The sequence below is a fragment of the Papio anubis genome, chromosome 7 (assembly GCF_008728515.1).
Source record: "Papio anubis isolate 15944 chromosome 7, Panubis1.0, whole genome shotgun sequence".
In the NCBI taxonomy this organism is placed as follows: domain Eukaryota; kingdom Metazoa; phylum Chordata; class Mammalia; order Primates; family Cercopithecidae; genus Papio; species Papio anubis.
The window spans coordinates 42,598,969-42,618,080 of NC_044982.1; the positions used below are offsets into that span (position 1 = coordinate 42,598,969).

The window sequence follows — 19,112 nt, forward strand, 5'->3', positions numbered from 1 at the left end:
ACATTTCTCTCAACAAATGACAGACTAATCAGACAATCAATAATAACAGATGTCAACAACACAATTAACAAACTTGATCTGATTAGCATTGATCCGGTAAGCACTACGCCAACATTGCTTTCACAAGCGTACAGAACATTTACTGAAACTGACCATGCTGCACCGTAAGTCAAGCTGCAGCAATTTTGAAAGACTGAAATCATTCAGAGTATGTTCTCTGACCACGTTGAAATTCTAGTCAGCAGCAAAGATATAACAGACAAAATCTCCAAATATTCAGAAATTAAGATAAATAAATAAATATATATATATATATATATATATATATATATTTTTTTTTTTTTTTTGAGATGGAGTCTCGCTCTGTCACCCAGGCTGGAGTGCAGTGGCGCAATCTCGGCTCACTGCAACCACCACCTCCCAGGTTCAAGTGATTCTCCTGCCTCAGCCTCCTGAGTAGCTGGGATTATAGGTGCACATCACCATGCCTGGCTAATTTTTGTATTTTTGGTAAAGACAGGGTTTCACCATGTCGGTCAGGTTGGTCTCGAACTCCTGACTTCGTGATCCGCCTGCCTCACCCTCCCAAAGTGCTGGGATTACGGGCGTGAGCCACCACACGCAGCCTAAGCAATATATTTTTATATGGCCCATAGGTCAAATGAGAAATAGAAATGAAAATTAGAAAATATTTTGAACAGAATAATTAAAACGTTATACTCACAGATTGAAAGATGCAGTATTTTTTAAATGTCAATTTTTTTCTGAAACGTTTTATACATGCCATGTAATCCTAATAAAAATCCCAGCAGGAGTGTGCGTGTGTGTGTGAGAATGTGTGTGTGTGTGCGCACACACGCGTGAAAACTGACAAGTTATTTATAAAATTTATATAAAAATGCAAAAAGCAAAGAATAATGAAGATTTTCTTAAAGAACAAGTTGGACAACTTACACTATCAGATATCAAGACTTACTATATAGTTACCAAAATTACAAAGTATAGTACTGGTACAAAGAGAAGTGATGAAAGAAAATAGGTCATTTGAAAATACAGCCTCACATATAGGGCGACTTCATGTCGACTTCACGTGTGAAGGTGACACTACAGCACAGTAGGAACATGGTGAGCTTTTCAATAAACTGTTGGGTCAACTGTTTATAGCCATATGGAAAAAAGTAAATTTCGATTGTTTCAACACAGCATACAAAATCAATTCATTCTTGAAAGATTGTAGAGCTAAATATAAAATTTAAAACAATTACATTTTCAGAACTGGGCTGTCCAGTATGACAGTCACCAGGCACATGTGAGATTTAAATTCAAATTAATTGAATAATTCATTTCCTCTGCCATACTAGCCACATCTCAAGTGTTCAATAGCCACAAGTGGCTTGAACAGGAGGCAGAGGTTGCTAGTAGTCACTGTTTTGTACAATATAGCTATGGAACATTTCCACCATTGCAGAAAATCCTATTGGACAAAATTGTTCTAGAAAATAATGTAACAGAATACTTTCATAGTAAAAAGAGGTCTTTAAAGAATATAACAGGCCAGGCGTGGTGGTTCACATCTGTAATCCCAGCACTCTGGGAGGCCGAGGCAGGTGGACCACCTGAGTTCAGGAGTTCAAGACCAGCCTGACCAACATGGTGAAACCCCATCTCTACTAAAAACACAAAAATTGGCTACGCCTTGTTGTGTACACCTGTAGTCCCAGATACTCAGGAGGCTGAGGCAGGAGAATCACTTGAACCCAGGAGGTAGACGTTGCAGTGAGCCAAGATTGTGCCACTGCACTCTAGCCTGGGCAACAGAGCAGGACTCCGTCTCAAAAAAAAAAAAAAAAAAAGGAATATAAAAGTATAAGCCACAAAAGAAGTTGATAAATTCAAACTATATTGAAATTATGAATGCTTCTTCATTAAAAGATTGAAAAAGCAAGCCACAGTCAGAATTATTTGCAATTTACATACATTCTACAGAAGACTTTTGTCCAGTATATATTATATTATACTGTAATATGTTATGTTATAGTATATATAATATATTATATAATATTATTACAATATTATATATTACAGTATATAATATATACTGGACAAAAGTTATATATCACAGTATATATATAATATATATACTGGACAAAAGTTCTTTGTAGAATATATATAATGTATATACTGGAGATCACATATACATATAATATATGCTTATATGTAATATATAAATATATTATATAAAATATATATTATGTATTATATAATATATACATTTATATATATTTTATAATACATTTATATATTATATAATATATTATAAACATATAATATATAAACATATATTATATATGTATATGTGATCTCCATACATATATATGATCTCCAGTATATGTGTATATGTGTATTCATCTATATCTATATCTCCAGTATATATGTGTATGTTTTTTGGAGACAGGGTCTTGCTCTGTTGCCCCGGCTAGAGTGCAGTAGCACAATCATGGCTCACTGCAGTCTCAACTTCCTAGACTCAAGTGCTTCTCCCACCTCAGTCTCCAGAGAAGCTGGGACCACAGGCAGGTACCACCATTCCCAGCTAATTATTTTTATTTTTATTTTTGTAGAGATGGGGTCTCCTTATGTTGCCCAGGCTGGTATTGTTTGTTTACTATGGCAGAGGAGAGAGTAGGAGGCTTCTGGGCTCAAGCAATGCTCCTGCCTCAGCTTATCAAAGTGCTGGCATTACACCCATGAGCCACTGCACCCAGCCTAGAATGTATTTTAAAACATCTATAAATCATTACACATAACATCAAGGCTTAAATAATAAATTTTAAATGCCAAGTATTAGCGGCAGAGATTGGAGCAAGAAATTCTGGTGAGTATAAATTGGAAGAACTACTTTGATTAACTGTTTGGCAGTATATACTAAAGCTAAAGATCATATGCTCTGACACCATCAGCTCCGTTCCTAGGTAAATACAAGATGGAAATGAGGATTTATACAAGGTATATACAAGAATGTTCCGAACAGCTTTATTCATAGTAGCTAAAAACCGGCAACAGGTCACGTGTGGTGGCTCATGCCTGTAATCCCAGCACTGTGGGAGGCCGAGGTGGGCTAATCACCTGAGGTCAGGAGTTCGAGACCAGCCTGGCCAACACTGTGAAACCCCATCTCTAGTAAAAATACAGAATTAGCTGGGCATAGTGGCACACACCTATAATTCCAGCTACTCAGGCGGCTGAGGCCAGAGAATCGCTTGAACCCAGGAGGCAGAGGTTGCAGTGAGCCAAGATCGTGCCCCACTGCACTACAGCCAGGGTGACAGAGTGAGACTCCATCTCAAAAAACAAAACAGAACAAAACCAAAAACAAAAAAACTGGCAGCAAAAGAAATGTGCACCAACAATACAATGGTAAATATGTTATGGTATATTCATATAATTGTATATTCATGCACAACAATGAACAAGAAAGACTTACTGATACTTGCTACGATAAGGTAAATCTTACAGACATGATATAAAATGAAATAAGTCAAACACAAAAGAGTACATAGTGTACATAAGAGAAAACATTTATAATTCCATTTGTATGGTGTTAAAGACTCTACACTTATCCATAGGGCTCAAAATGGTGCTTACCTTTAGGAAAGGAGGGCAGTGATTGGGAGAAGGTCCTGGGGCACTTAGGGATGCTGGCAAAGTTCTACATTTTTATCTGGCAGGGTGATTATATGGGTGTGTTTCATTTATAAATATTCATCAAACTCTATACTTAAGTCCTGTTCATTTTTATCTGTGTGTGTTACATATACATCAACAAAAGTTTACCTAAAATTTTTTAATTAAAAAAAAAAAAGGCCAAGTGTGGTGGCTCACGCCTATAATCCCAGTATTTTGGGAGGCTGAGGCGGGTGGATCATTTCAGGTCAGGAGTTCAAGACCAGCCTGGCCAACATGGTGAAATCCTGTCTCTACTAAAACTACAAAAATTAGCCAGGCATGGTGGTTGGCACCTGTAATCCCAGCTACTCAGGGGGCTGAGGCATGAGAATCACTTGAACCCAGGAGGTGGAGATTGCAGTGAGCCAAAATCGCGCCACTGCACTCCAGCCTCAGCAATAGAGCAGTCTCAATAAATAAATAAATAAATAAATAAAATAAAAGCTTTAAGCTCAGCACAGTGGCTCACACCTGTAATCCCAGCACTTTGAGAGGCCAAGGCGGGCAGATCATGAGGTCAGGAGCTCGAGACCAGCCTGGCCAATATGGTGAAACCCCATCTCCTAAAAATACAAAAATTAGCCAGTTGTGGTGGCGCATGCCTGTAGTCCCAGCTACTTGGGAGGCTAAGGCAGAAGAATCAATTGCACCCAGGAGGTGGAGGTTGCAGTGAGTCAAGATCCCGCCACTGCACTCCAGTCTGGGCAACAGAGTGAGACTCTGCCTCAAAAAAAAGCTTTTTAGGGTTTGGTAAACCCTATGGCGGCACAATGCCAAATTCTAAGACTTCCTGGGCCCATGGAAATAATTACAATTGTATAGCAAAGGTTTTATCTTAAGGGCATTCTTTTTTTTTTTTTTTGAGACAGAGTCTTGCTCTGTCACTCATATTAGTGTGCGCCAGATCCTTCTTCACTGCAAGCCCTCCCGGCTTATGCCATTCTCCTGCCTCAGCCTCCCTGAGTAGCTGGGACTACAGGCTCACCACCCCACCCGGGCTAAGGTTTTTGTATTTTTAGTAGAGACGGGGTTTCACTGTGTTAGTCAGGATGGTCTCGATCTCCTGACCTCGTGATCCACCCGTCTCGGCCTCCCAAAGTGCTGGGATTACAGGCTTGAGCCACCATGCCCGGCCCTTAAGGGCATTCTTATCTGAAATTACCTATAATTACAAATGATCATGAGCTTTCTGACTATCCATTAGTGAAATACAGTACTTTACAACAAACATCATGCCTCCATATACATACACACACACACACACACACACACACACACACACACACACACACACACACACACACACACACACACACACACATATATATATATTCAGAAAGCCATTCAACAGAGCATGCTGAAAACAGTATGGATAACATGACCCCATTTTGTTAAAATACATACATATGAAGATACATTAATTCTTGCTGTATATATCATAAAGACTATACACTAAATTATTTATAGCAGCTATAGTGAGTGGTAGATTATACATCTGATTTTAGTCAGATTATGAATCTGACATGAATATTTATTCTATATTTGGTTTAGATTTTCTTAAAGAAATAAAACACAGGCCGGGCGTGGTGGCTCACGCCTATAATCCCAGCACTTTGGGAGCCCGAGGCAGGTGGATCACAAGGTCAGGAGTTCAAGACCAGCTTGAACAACATGGAGAAACCCTGTCTCTACTAAAAATACAAAAATTAGCTGGGCGTGGTGGCGCACACCTGTAATCCCAGCTACTCAGGAGGCTGAGGCAGGAGAATCTCTTGAACCCGGGAAGCGGAGGTTGCAGTGAGCTGAGATCATGCCACTGCACTCCAGCCTGGGTGACAGAGTGAGACTCCATCTCAAAAAAATAAAAATAAAATAAATCATTAAAAAAAAAAAGAAATAAAACACAGATACAATTTAAGCCTCTTTCTCTCTCCAATCCCATTTTATCCTTTCCCAGAAAAAAAACGCACAATCTTAAATTTAGTTTTCATCATCCTCATGCATATTATTCCACTGTAATTACAAATGCATGTATCCAGAAATAATATATAGTCTGTCTCTGCATGTTTTAAATTTTATATGTTAGTTATACTATTTTCTAGTTTTTCTAAAATAAGTATTGTTCCCAAGTTATTTTTAAAATAATTATGGAAATGCAGAAAATGCAACTTTTTAGGCAGTGCAGACACCCTGCACTATGTCAGAATTCCAGGCCTGAGAAAACATATTTATCAATCATATGTTTTATAAAGTCAGAACTATAACCATCATAAAATCTTGATGTCCTCGCATAGAGCTAGCATATAGTAAGTGTTCAAAAATATCTGTGAAACGAAATGAATCTACAACTCAGTCTTGGGATAGAACTGGATATTATGGGATTATTCATAGTCAGATAGGACAGGGGTCCCCCAAAATGGGGAGGCTTTACAAACTTTAGTGGCTAGATTTCAAGCATTTACTCCAGAAGCTTTCTACTCTCTCCTCTGCCATAGTAAACAAACAATAAGAAGCAAACATTTACCATGGCAGGTTCTGTTCAGACTGGTGCTGATATTATGAATAATGCAGGATATCATGATAATTCAGCATTCAACTTTCAATTGAAAAACAGCAACAGGGCAGGCATGGTGGCTCATGCCTATAATCCCAGCACTTTGGGAGGCCAAGGCAGGCAGATCACCGGAGGTCAGGAATTTGAGACCATACCTGGCCAACATGGTGAAACCCCGTCCCTACAAAATATACAAAAATTAGACTGGGCACAGCGGCTCACGCCTGTAATCTCAGCACTTTGGGAGGCAGAGGTGAGCGGATCACCTGAGGTCAGGAGTTCAAGACCAGCCAGACCGACATGGAGAAACCTCGTCTCTACTAAAAATACAAAATTAGCTGGGCGTGGTGGTGCATGTTTGCAATCCCAGCTACTCAGGAGGCTGAGGCAAAATAATCACTTGAACCCGGGAGGTGGAGGTTGCAGTGAGCCAACATCGCACCACTGCACTCCAGCCTGGGCAACAAGAACAAAACTCTACCTCAAAAAAAAAAAGAAAAAAAAATACGAAAATTAGCTGGACACGGTGGCGTGCGCCTGAAGTCCCAGCTACTCAGGAGGCTCAAACAGGAGAATCACTTGAATTCAGGAAGGAGAGGTTACAGTGAGCTGAGACTGTGCCACTGCACTCCAGCCTGGTTGACAGAGCGAGACTCCGTCTCCAGAAAAAAAAAAAAACAATAACAGAAATGGCAAAAGGTCTGCTATTATTTTCCACCTGTTCAAGATTTCCAGAGGTCCTATTTATAGGAGACGCTCAGGACTGAATTTAGTCAACTCACACTTATTGCATTACATTTATTTTATACTGTGGGTAGAAATATTTCTAGGGTAGAAATAATTTTTATATCATTAAACTACTTACATGAAAGTGCAGGATAATTGTCCAAATTAGGCCAAGGATAATGGATGGGTTTCCATCAATGATATCAGTAACATGAATATTTATTAGCTTAATCTGGAAAACAAGAAATGCAGGTTAAAAGGAGGAAATATTCCAGAGCATTAATCTCTCCTGTGAATTTTTAAGTAAAATTTATACTTACTGATCGGTTTCTTAGGAATGTCAAGGCATGTTCTATATTGATTCTACACTGGAATGTATTAGATCCTTTATCCCGAGGCTGTGAAATTCAAGCAAATATATTACTCACAAAAAAATGAAATATATATTTTTTAAATCAACAAGAAGTCTCTCAGTGTCATTTAAAAATCTTACCAACTGTTGCCCAGAAAGTACTTCTAGCAGATCCAGGAGGACATGCCCCTTTTTAATGTCTGTAAATAGGTCGGATATAACCGAGGGAGAAGTGTGCTGCAAAAGGTCACAAGAAAAATAATCATTCAAACTGTGGTCCAAAAACCATACCTTTAAGGATCTCATAAATGTGCTTTGTGAAAAACTAAAATTCAGTAATGACTTTCTTCTTAATTAAGAGAATGAGAAAGAACATGCAAAGATTCGTATCAAAACATAAGAAAAGTAGCAAATTTAAATTATCTTATGGCAAATTTCCAGTAACACAACACCCTTTCTGCATGCAGCTTTCACTGAGAGCTTAAAACCTGCGCACACAAGCGGCATTAAAGACGTTTAGAATCAGTCACTAGTGACCCATCTGGAGAGCAGATTACATTTCTGGAGTAACCTGCTTATGTATTTACCCTTTCTTAGAATTATAAGCATCGTGTTGAAACGGACAGAGAGAAAACAGTGTGCGTGGTCTGTGAGAAGAGTCTCATTCATCACGCATCTAGGTTACTCTAGATACTCAGCATCAGTGTGGTAGGATGGCACCGTGATTACGATCAAGGCCGCCGAGTCCAGACTGTCTGGGTTCATATCCCAGCACTATCACTTCTAAGCTGTGTGACCACATGCAAGTCACATCCCTTCTCTGTACTGAAGTTTCCTTGACCTTTAAACAGGTGTATTACTATCTATCTCATAGGGATGTCATGAAATCATTTGTCAGGTGTTGTCACAATCATTACTTTTAAAGACTTCAGGACAGTTTCTAATATATAACATTCATTATATGCAAATCAGTATTACTATTATTTCGCTTGAAGAGATGTGATTAAATATTTTATAGCACTGCCCCATATCCTCAGCAAAAGTACTTTTTCGTCTGTGCGAGAAAGAGTAACAAATAAAACAAGATCAAGATAACTTTTAAAACATCTTCTTTTAAGAAAAGACATTCCACAACTTTTCCCTGTCATCACCAGTACCATTTTTTAATGGCCTCCTTGGGGTCAAAATAGAAGGAGTATGGGGGAGTAACAAATAGATTTATAACCTAATTTGGTCTTTGTTTGCTTACCCTGGCCAACTGTGAGTTTATCCAGCACGTGAAGGCCTTCTTCTGGGTGTCTTCCTGTTCAGCTACCAAAGAAGGAACAACAGCAGTTACAAAACCAGAAGCCTCAGAAACCTCCTGCACATATCAGAGCTTCAGAGGTCTGTCATACCGGGTGTGTGCCTGTGTTTCACAAGCTGACAAACTTTCCAGGATTTAGTCTAAATTGTAGGTGTTTGTCCAAGTAGTGTTTTAAAAAGCATGTTGATAGGATATTTTTTTAAAAACCATGGGTTTGTTGACGAGACAATGGTTTTTAATATTTTTTACTGACTAAAGAATTAGGACCACGGTGCTGTGGTTCACACCTGTAATCCCAGCACTTGGGAGGCCGAGGTAAGCAGATTGTTTGAGCTCAGGAGTTCAAGACCAGCCTGGGCAACATAGAGAAATCTCATCTTTAAAAAAAATACAAAAATTAGCTAGGCGTGGTGGCATGAACCTGTGAGGGGGGAAGATGGTTTGAGCCCGGGAAGTCAAGGCTGCATAAGTTGTGATCATGCCCCTGCACTGCAGCCTGGTCAACAGAGTAAGACTCTGTCTCATTTAAAAAAAGAAAAAGAAAAAACAACTGAGACCCTATACCACTTTGACACTACTGTACAAAGAACTGTGAACAGCAACAGGAGTTCCTAACCCACGAAGACTTTAAGTTTAAGCCAAAACCATGCAGTAAAGATGACCCCAGAATATAAGACGATGTTTTAAATGGCACATAAAATCGTTACGGTTTAGTCTTAACATTTATCACGGAGAATATATTGCCACTGAATTAACTGTAAATGAGCTGTAATTAGTCAGAGAGAACTGAGTTCAAATCCTGTTTCTGTTATGGAGTAGCTGTGTGACCTTGAGCCGTGTCCTTGTTTAATAAAAAAGTAATAGGCATTTGTCTCTAGAGATTGTTATGAGAATCTAATGATTCACTTAAAGTGATTAGCATAGACTCTGGCACATAAGAAGTGCTGGCTATTACTCTTACTAAACACGTAGGGGTTGGACATGGTGATTCACGCCTGTAATCTCAACACTTTGGGAGGCCAAGGCCGGTGGATCACCTGAGGTCAAGAGTTCGAGACCAGTCTGAGCAACATGGGGAAACCCCATCTCTAATAAAAATGCAAAAATTAGCCGGGCGTGGTGGCACATGCCTGAGTAGGCCCAGCTACTCAGGAGGCTGAGACAGGAGAATCATTTGAACCCAGGAGGCAGAGGTTGCAGTGAGCTGAGATCGTGCCACTGCACTGCAGCCTGGGTGACGATGCGTGACTTCGTCTCAAAAAAAAAAGAAAAAAGAAAAAAGAAAAAAAAAAACCCAGGTAGGAGTCAAGGGGAAGACCTGAACCCTCAGAGTACAGCCCTTCTTGCCCCTCTGAGCAGAAGTGGGCCCCACACTGACACCATGCCTCCTCTAGCCCTCTACCCCCGATTTTCAGCAGACATTCTTGACACCGAGGTTAAGGGTTAGCCCTGCACTCATGAACTGAGCTTCCATCTCCCCAGGCCTCCTCACCTGGATGGGCAGGGATAAGCATAGGCCCAGACACCCACTGCATCCTGTGCCCAATGCTTACAGCCTTGCCACCATCAACCTCAAGTTCACCGGGCCTCATCTCACTATACCCTTTATCCTTGCTTATATCAGCCAGTGCATGCACACATGCACACACTCACAAGCATGCATGCAAACACACACATAAGCACACATGTATATACATGCACACATGCACACACACTCACATGCATGCATGCAAACACACATAAGCACACATGTATATACATGCACACATGCACACACTCACATGCATGCATGCAAACACACACATAAGCACACATGTACATACATGCACACATGCACACACGCACATGCATGCATGCAAACACACACATAAGTACACATGTATATACACGCACACATGCACACACACGCACATGCACTCTAGACTCTCAGGTCCCTCTCATTTCTTTCTCTCTAATTCCCAAAAGACTGCATATCCCCCCAACTTTTCTCATCTCCCACCTCTCCTTAAGTTCTAAAATGCTTCCAATGATGATGAAATCTGTGGTGGGCCATCAGCAAAATCCCCTCCGTGCCCAATACCCTCTCTGATGTTGAGGCTTTGCCTCCCTGCTCTCATGGAAGCCTGGCCCTCCTTTGAGAATACCGCTTCCCCTGCAGCCCTCTCAAGTGGCGGCTTTGCTTTCTCTTGCAGCCCTCGTACCACTGTTTCCTCACTCCTCATGGCCACCTCCAGTTCATCCTCTACCCTCTTTGTCCCTGAAATCCCCTAGCTTTGAGTCTCATGTCATCAGACTATCCTTGCTATCACAATTGTTACGTACCGCTATCATTTCCCACCCTCTCTGCTCCTTCTCCACTGTCACTCTGTCCAATAGGACTCCTGTCTAACTCGTAGTACTTTCTTATTTACTTATTTTTAGATAGGGTCTCACTCTGCTGATCAAGATGGAGTGCAGGGGTGTGATCAGGCTCACTGCAGCCTTGCCCTCCCAGGGTCCCAAGTAGCTGGGACTACACGCGTGTACTGCCATGTCCAGCTAATTTTTTAAATTTTTTGTAGAGATGGGTGTCACCATGTTACCCAGGCTGGTCTCAAACTCCTAGGCTCAAGCAATCCTCCCAACTCACCTCCCAAAGTGCTGGGATTACAGGCATAAGCCATCATACCTGGCCTTATTCTTGGCAATTTCAGTATACACAGCAATGAACTTTCCAATGTCCTGGCCCCACAGCTTCTCGAATTCCTCCTCTCCAACACACTTGTCTTCTGCCCTGCGTCAACCACTTTGCTGTCATGGTTATATCCCAGACTTTGTCATTACTAATAACAACTCCTCCATGATCTCAAGTTCATGCATCTCCAATCAGTTCACTCGCTCTAGTGCCCCAACTCCAACAATCCTTTCAGTTCATCGACAACTCCAAGCCATTGACTCTGCCAGTTTTTCAGTGTCCCTCAACCCCAGGATGCCCTACGTTTCATTCTTATCCATTTTAAGTTCCATGATCAATTATTACCAACACTCCTTGCATTTCACCTATTTTGTTCTATTCGCTTTGACACTTCATGACTACTCTGTGCACTTCATCCTACAAACAGGTTGCTGAATGTGGCTGGAGAAACCCACTGAACAGTGCTCACTGATCTCACCAGCACCCCCAGTGGACCCTAAATGCTGCCCAGTAATCACACTGTATGGCCCTCTCCCCCTCCCCAGATGGCAATTTCACCCCTTTTCTTCTTCCACAAACGTCCAGTACCTCCCCCACATCATTAAACTCAGCTGAGACCTTGCTTCCCACCCCCTCATCTAATAACCTGCAAAAGTGCTCTGCCTCCAACCTGTCAGCACAGATGAACTAGCCTTGCTCAGATCTAAAGCCAGTCCTTTCACTTGTCCACTATATCCCATCCCTGTGTTCCAATGTGAGAACATGCTGTTCCTGCCTCTTCTGTATCCTCTTCCCCTACTCTCTTAGACAATTCCCATGAGTATACAGCCATACTGTTAATTCTCCCATCCAAAAACAAACCTCTCTTGACGCCAGATCCCCACCACCCATCGTTTCATTTGTCTGCTCCTTTGTGGCAAAATTCCTCAAATAGTTTGTGTTTACTGTCTCCAGGTCTTCTCCTCCCTCACTCTTAACTGAACCCATACCAATCAAGTCCCTGCCATTCAACTGAAACAGCTTTCTCATCATGGTCACTTGAATCAAGGTCCTTGATGACCCACTCTCGCTAAAACCAATGGTCTATTCTCAACCTTCATCCTGCTGGACCCATCAGCAGCATCTGATACAGATGATCACTCTCCTCTCCTGCTTCCAGGACCCAGACTCCTGATTTTCCTCCTTCATCAAGGTTGCTCCACCCTTTCTTTCATGTTTCATATCTAATGCCTCCGGATATCCTCTTAGGTCCACCCTCACAATATATTCAGGATATGACCACTTCCCACCACCTCTATCACCACCACCGTGGCCCAAGTCACCATCACCTCCACCTGGGTAACCGCAACAGATTCCTAACAGATCTTCCTTCCAGCTTTGCCCCAAAATATTATGCTCAGCAAAGCAGGCAGAGTGATGTTGCTAAAATGTTCACTCAGATCAGGAAACTCCTTTGCTCAAAACCCTGCAAGGGCTCCTCTCTTCACTCCTAATGGCGACAAGCCCCAGCACTATCTGCCCTTCCCTGCTTCCCACTTGCTCCTCCTGCTCCAACCACTCTGGCCTCCTGTTTTCCTCAAACTCCCCAGACCCATTCCCACCTTAGGCTTTGGCACCAGCTGTTCTTTCTTCTGGGAATGTTCTTTCTACAGTTATCCACAGGCGAATTCCCTCACCTCCTTCAAATCCTGGCACACACAACACCTCATCTAAGAGGTCTACCCTGACTGTCCGACCTAAAACTATAACACCCCCAACTCCAGATCCCTCTTGTCCTGCTCTATTCTTTTTTCCCAGAGTACTTATCTCTTTTAACATTTCAGGTAAATTACTCATGCAGTAAGTTTATTGTTAATGTCTCACTCACCTCTCAATAGAATTTAAGCACCACAACACAGGCAAAGATGCTTCGTCTGTGATATGTCCCAAGTGCCTAGAAAAGCTTGACCCAGAATAGGCCCTAAATAAATATTTTCTGAAATAATAATAATGTTTTGGGCTCACGCCTGTAATCCCAGGACTTTGGGAGGCTGAGGCGGGCGGATCACGAAGTCAGGATTTCGAGACCAGTGTGGCCAACATGATGAAACCCCATCTCTACTAAAAATACAAAAATTAGTTGGGCATGGTGGCAGGCACCTGCAATCCCAGCTACTCAGGAGGCTAAGGCAGGAGAATTGCTTGAACCTGGGAGGGAGAGATTTCAGTGAGCCGAGATTGTGCCTGGGCAACAGAGCGAGACTCCATCTCAATAATAATAATAATAATAATAATAATAATAAATGTTTTGTCTTCTTTTTTAGATTTAGTAGAGATGACGTCTGACTATGTTGCCCAGGCTGGTCTTGAACTCCTGGACTTAAGTGATCTTCCCATGTTGGCCTTCCGAAGTGCTGGAATTACAAGGGTGAGGCACCACACCTAACCTAATAATAATGTTTTTAATTATTATTGTGGTTGTTATATTTTACTATATTGAAGCAAATCTACCTTTATGAGTTCACAGTCCTTTCTCTTAAAGTTGTCTGTTCTACCTTCTACTACATTGTTTTCCTTGGACTTTAGTCTCCCTTATTAATCTACGTAGTCATAGTGAATTGAAATTATTGGTATTTGGCCTGCAATATGTGTAAAAGTATGACATCTAATTTAAGTTCTAGAAAAATTTTGAAGTAGGCAAGAGTTCTGGTTGAAGAATTAGAAGAAGGCCTAGCAGTATAAATGGAATTTTGTGGTGTTTACAACTGCCTAGTAAATATTGCGACTGATTAGAGATTAAAGATGCACCAAACCTCACAGGAATTTTTTTCCTTTTTAGTCCATCCCATTTTTTATGTATTACCAGTTTAAATTAGTTATAGCCTACTGATCTACACTTTATAGGGTGTTCAATAATTGCTAACTGAACTAAATTGAGTTCTGATAAGCCAACTGGATAATTCAGGCTTTTGAGAGTCATTCCTGTTTTATATAAATTTCTCTCAACGAAATAATTCCAGAGCACCACAATTTTGTCCTATAATTCAAAACTATACCAAATCTCCTAGAATCTCTGAGAAATGTTTTCATTGTTTTGTCCCCTAGTATCAGAAGATAAGAGAATATCTTTTAAACATGTATTGCCACCTACCAAGAAAAAAACATCAAAGGCTAATTTTGTATCTTAATAGAAAAAAACTAGAGAATACGTTTTTGTGATTCCAGGATCAAGTTATATTCACACGCTGTACACTAATCAGGGTCACATGTAAAAGCAGAGAGGGCCCTATCCATTCCTAGCAATAGAGCAGACATTCCAAATGAAAACAAACAACAAAAACAAAGATTACTCTCTTCCTTATTTTTAAGGGACCAAGAGAGATTTTTCCCCATCTAGATGATAAGGGGTAAAAAAGAAACTAATCAGCAATATCATCAGGTCCAAGAGAGAGAGTATGCACTGACTTGAGGGGAGTTACGGCGGGAAGGAGGAGCACAACTCAACAACCTCAGAAGAGGTGAAATGCAGCGTGAAACTGAGTGCAAAAAGACCATTGTGTGCCTACAGAGTCTTACCAATCCATGCCCACCCGGAAACCTCAGCCATTTTGAGCTATTTCCAAACAAGATGAGGGGTCATTTCATTTGCACGTGATACTAGACAAAAGGGGTCTTATACTAAGCAACCTGGGACTATGAACTTTCCTAGCTGAGAAAAGTGGCAGCAAAATCAGGGCTCTAACTGGATTGTTCAAATGGAGCACCTAATCGGACAGCAAACTGAGGAACATGCCCTTGACGCTCCTCAGAGATATAAACTTGAATTTAAAATAATCAAAACTTTTCTAAGGAAAAGTTGAAGTTACCTCCGTCCTAATCTGATCAAACTCTAATAAAAAAGGGAAAAAACACGAAGAGGAGCAGCCAGAACAAATCCCCACAGGTATTCTCCAGTTAGCAAATGAGACAGTGCACAAATGAAATCTTCAGAAAAAAAGATTTGGAAAGGAATCTGCATGGTTTTTAACTCATTGTCCGAACTTAGAGAATGCCTCTTCATCCTGGAAATCAGAACCCTCTAAATGTAATAAAGACCCTTTGCTTAACGGCAAACAAAGACGTCCCAGGTGCAATTAAACACCTTTGTAGCAGCTTAATTAAATGGTTTCGTATGCGCCATTCCATTTATCCCCTGACACACTTTTCTCACATTTTCATACTGCTTTATCCCTGAATGGCAGTATTCAATGGGAACCAGCGCCAAATAGCTCACCCTATGGCAGGATAAGGAAACTTTTGTTCTTTTCAAAGGCTGACCCATCAGGGAAAAAATAATTGAGAGCCACGTGCTTATAGCGACTTAATAAAACTCTTCTTAGAATGGCATGTAGAGAATAGGACCTTTCAATCAGCAGATGTTAGGGATAGAAAAAGCAAAGAAATAAAGAGAGTAATACAATCTACTACAATGATGAATTTCTGTGAAAATGCTCGGGGAATAGAGAATGAGAAATTACCTTGATTTTCCAGGCAAATATATATACATGATGCAGGAAAATGTGGTCAGTGAATTTTATTCAGGCCCACATGAGTATCCTTGCTTATCATCCTTGAAAAATATTTGCATGAATTTGAGAAATGAGGCACAGAAGGCAAAGATTTTTCTCTAGGTGTCATTACCATAAAAATACATTTAATCCCTGAGTTTCTTCTGATTCAGTCCGCTTTTGTGAGTGGGCAACTCATATCCTTAGCCAGAAGGGAACTGAACTGAAAGCCAATTGAATTAAGCTAATTAAAGGGTGTGGATTTTCATTTTAAAGCTCATTATGAAACTACCATGGCTACTAAGTCTCAGCAAGGTCATTTCCCAAAAGTTGGTCTAAAATGTTGACTCCAGGAGTCTTCCCTGGCAGTAAGAGTTCAAAAGCAGTTACCTGAGGCTAAGAATCACTAGCTTTCATTTTCACTTAAACGCAGAGCGATGCAGGATTAAAATGTGGCATCTCCAAGAGTGTTCGCTACTCTATGAGGAAGCCTTGTGACCTCTTCCTATCAAAGAATTTCTCTTCTTCTCCTCCTATGATTGGATTATTAATAACAGGTTTACTGCATGTGGCCCTAGATTCACTACTTTCATCTTTCACTCTCCTTATTAAAATTATTTGATCATTTCCTAATTCCTTACTGAAAAAACTGATCAATTCTTAGCCTAACATTCCAGGTCATTGGTAACTTGGCTCCATGACTTCTGTACCCATATCCTATTTCTCTGGCCAAACTAGGATATCTACAATTCCCCAGCGATGTTTCACCCTTTTCTGCATCACCACGCTACATGCTGTCTGGAATGGCCACTCTTCCCCATCTCTCTGCGTTCACAGAAATGCCAGCACCCAGCACATGTGGGCACTTGATCAACATTTATTATAATCGGACATATGCCGTTTAAAAGTTCCACACCCCTTTTTTTATTTTGAGATAGGGTCTCAACTCTGTCACCAAGGCTGGAGTGTGCAGTGGAGCAATCACAGTTCACTGCAGCCTGGAACTCCACGGCTCAAGTGATCCTCCCATCTCAGCCTCCCCAGCTGGGACTACAGGTGTGTGCCACCACAACTGATTTTTGTATTTTTTTTTTTAATGGAAACGGGGTTTTGCCATGTTGCCCAGACTGGTGTCGAATGCCTGGGCTCAAGTGATTCACCCACTTGGGACTCCCAAAGTGTTCGGATTACAGGCATGAGCCACTGCACACAGCCAAAACTCCCCTTCCTTTTTTGTTTTGTTTTTTCTTTGAGACAGAGTTCCGCTCTTGTCGCCCAGGTTGGAGCGCAATGGCACAATCTCGGCTCACTGCAACCTCCGCCTCCCAGGTTTAAGTGATTCTCCTGCCTCAGCCTCCCAACTAGCTGGGATAACAGGTGCTCGTCACCACACCTGGCTAATTTTTGTATTTTTAGTAGAGACGGGATTTCACCATGTTAGTCAGGCTGGTCTTGAACTCCTGACCTCAGGTGAGATGCTCCACCTGCCTTGGCCTCCCAAGTGCTGGGATTACAGGCGTGCCTGGTCCCAAAGTCCCCTTTCTTAAAATGAATAGAAATAATCTATTCTGGCTCTGGCCTATGACAATACTTTGTTGAATCTTTTCTGCTTATTATTATTACAAAGAAATCTGTAATGCTTATAAAAAATTTTCAAACAGTACATAGGGATATAAAATAGAAATTAAAAGCTAATCTTAGAGCCAGGCATGGTGGTAAATGCCTAAAGTCCCAGCTACTGTGGTAACTGAAGTGGGAGGATCAGTGGAGTCCAGCAGGAGTTGAAGACTATAACTTGAATTTCTGGTACATAACTTACAGGTTTCCCTCCTACTCAGCGTAAGAACTTGGAGTTAAACCTTTGTGCTTTTGTGTTTTTGCTTCCCCTCAGCAGTGTAATGTAATGTAGAAAAAAAAATCCCCAATAAATATTTGCTGATTGAAAGACTTAGAAAATACTAAAAGTATTAAGGATAAAACTGACTGATGGAGGAAAAGAACTTATTGGCAACAGTTATACTAGGCCTATGTCTTCTCTTAATCCTTTTCGTTCTTTTTTTTTTTTTTTTTTTTTTTTTTGAGACAGAGTCTCACTCTGTAGCCTAGGCTAGAGTGCAATGGCATGCTTTTGGCTCGCTGCAACCTCCGCCTCCCAGGTTCAAGTGATTCTCCTGCCTCAGCCTCCTGAGTAGCTGGGATTACAGGCACCCGCCACCATGCCCGGCTAATTTTTGTACTTTTAGTACAGACAGGTTTTCACCACATTGGCCAGGCTGGTCTCAAACTCCTGACCTCAGGATCTGCCTGCCTCGGTCTCCCAAAGTGCTGGGATTACAGGCGTGAACCACTGCGCCTGGCCAATCTTTATTTTAATAACCCCTAGACAATTAGTTTATCCAACTAATAAAACGTCTTGAACAAAAGGGCATTATGGAAGAAAAGCACTCTTTTTCTGTATTACAGCTCTTAATACTTTACTTATGATATACCAAATGTGTGAGTTTTTCCCTAACACTAAGCAATTCTCCAGCTCTCCAGACACCAAGTGAGTATCCTCTATTCAATGATGACAGTGACTGCCTGGAGTTAGTGCAGACCCCACATGTTAAGGGCTCAGTCCCACAAGACTCTCCCCTACTTCAGATGCCAATCACAGGTAGTTGATTTCCAGGTTACCCGCATTTCTGTCTGACTTGGCTATAAATCAGGGGTTTCCCAATCCCCTCCTCAGGTTCAGTAATTTGCTATAATGGCTCTCAAAGAACTCAAGGAAACACGTTTGCTTGTTTATTATATGGTGCGGTGGCTCACGCCTGTAATTCCAGCACTTTGGGAGGCCGAGGTGGGCGGATCACCCGAGGTCAGGAGTTCGAAACCAGCCTGGTCAACATGGTGAAACTCTGCCTCTACTAAAAATACAAAAAGTTAGCCAGGCATGGTGGTGGGCACCTATAATCCCAGCTACTTGGGAGGCTGAGGAAGGGGAATTGCTTGAATTTGGGAGGCAAAGGTTTGCAGTGAGCTGTGATTGCACCACTGCACTCCAGCCTGGGCAATAAAGCAGGACTCCATCTTTTTTTAAAAAAAAAAAAAAAAAAGATAATGATAAAAGATAGTGATAAGCAGCCAGATGAAGGTGTACAGAGGGCAAGGTCTGGAAGGGTCCCAGCACATGAACATGTTCACAAAGCCAGAAGGCCTCCAAACTACACTTTAGAGATTTTTAAATTAACAACTGTTTTATTGAA

At 41.2% G+C, this 19,112-nt stretch overlaps 1 protein-coding gene across 13 annotated transcripts in view; it reads right to left on the reverse strand.

Annotated features, from left to right (window-relative positions):
• Positions 1–19,112, reverse strand: part of SYNE2 (spectrin repeat containing nuclear envelope protein 2) — a 374,347-nt gene that overhangs the window by 275,700 nt on the left and 79,535 nt on the right. For all 13 annotated transcript variants that reach the window (XM_021941295.2, XM_021941294.2, XM_021941291.2 and 10 more), the window contains exons 3-6: positions 8,608–8,669; positions 7,500–7,595; positions 7,327–7,404; positions 7,146–7,238 (exon numbers count right to left, since the gene is read on the reverse strand). In XM_021941295.2, coding sequence (XP_021796987.2) covers positions 7,146–7,238; positions 7,327–7,404; positions 7,500–7,595; positions 8,608–8,669 — 329 coding nt within the window. The remainder of the gene's footprint in view (positions 1–7,145; positions 7,239–7,326; positions 7,405–7,499; positions 7,596–8,607; positions 8,670–19,112) is intronic.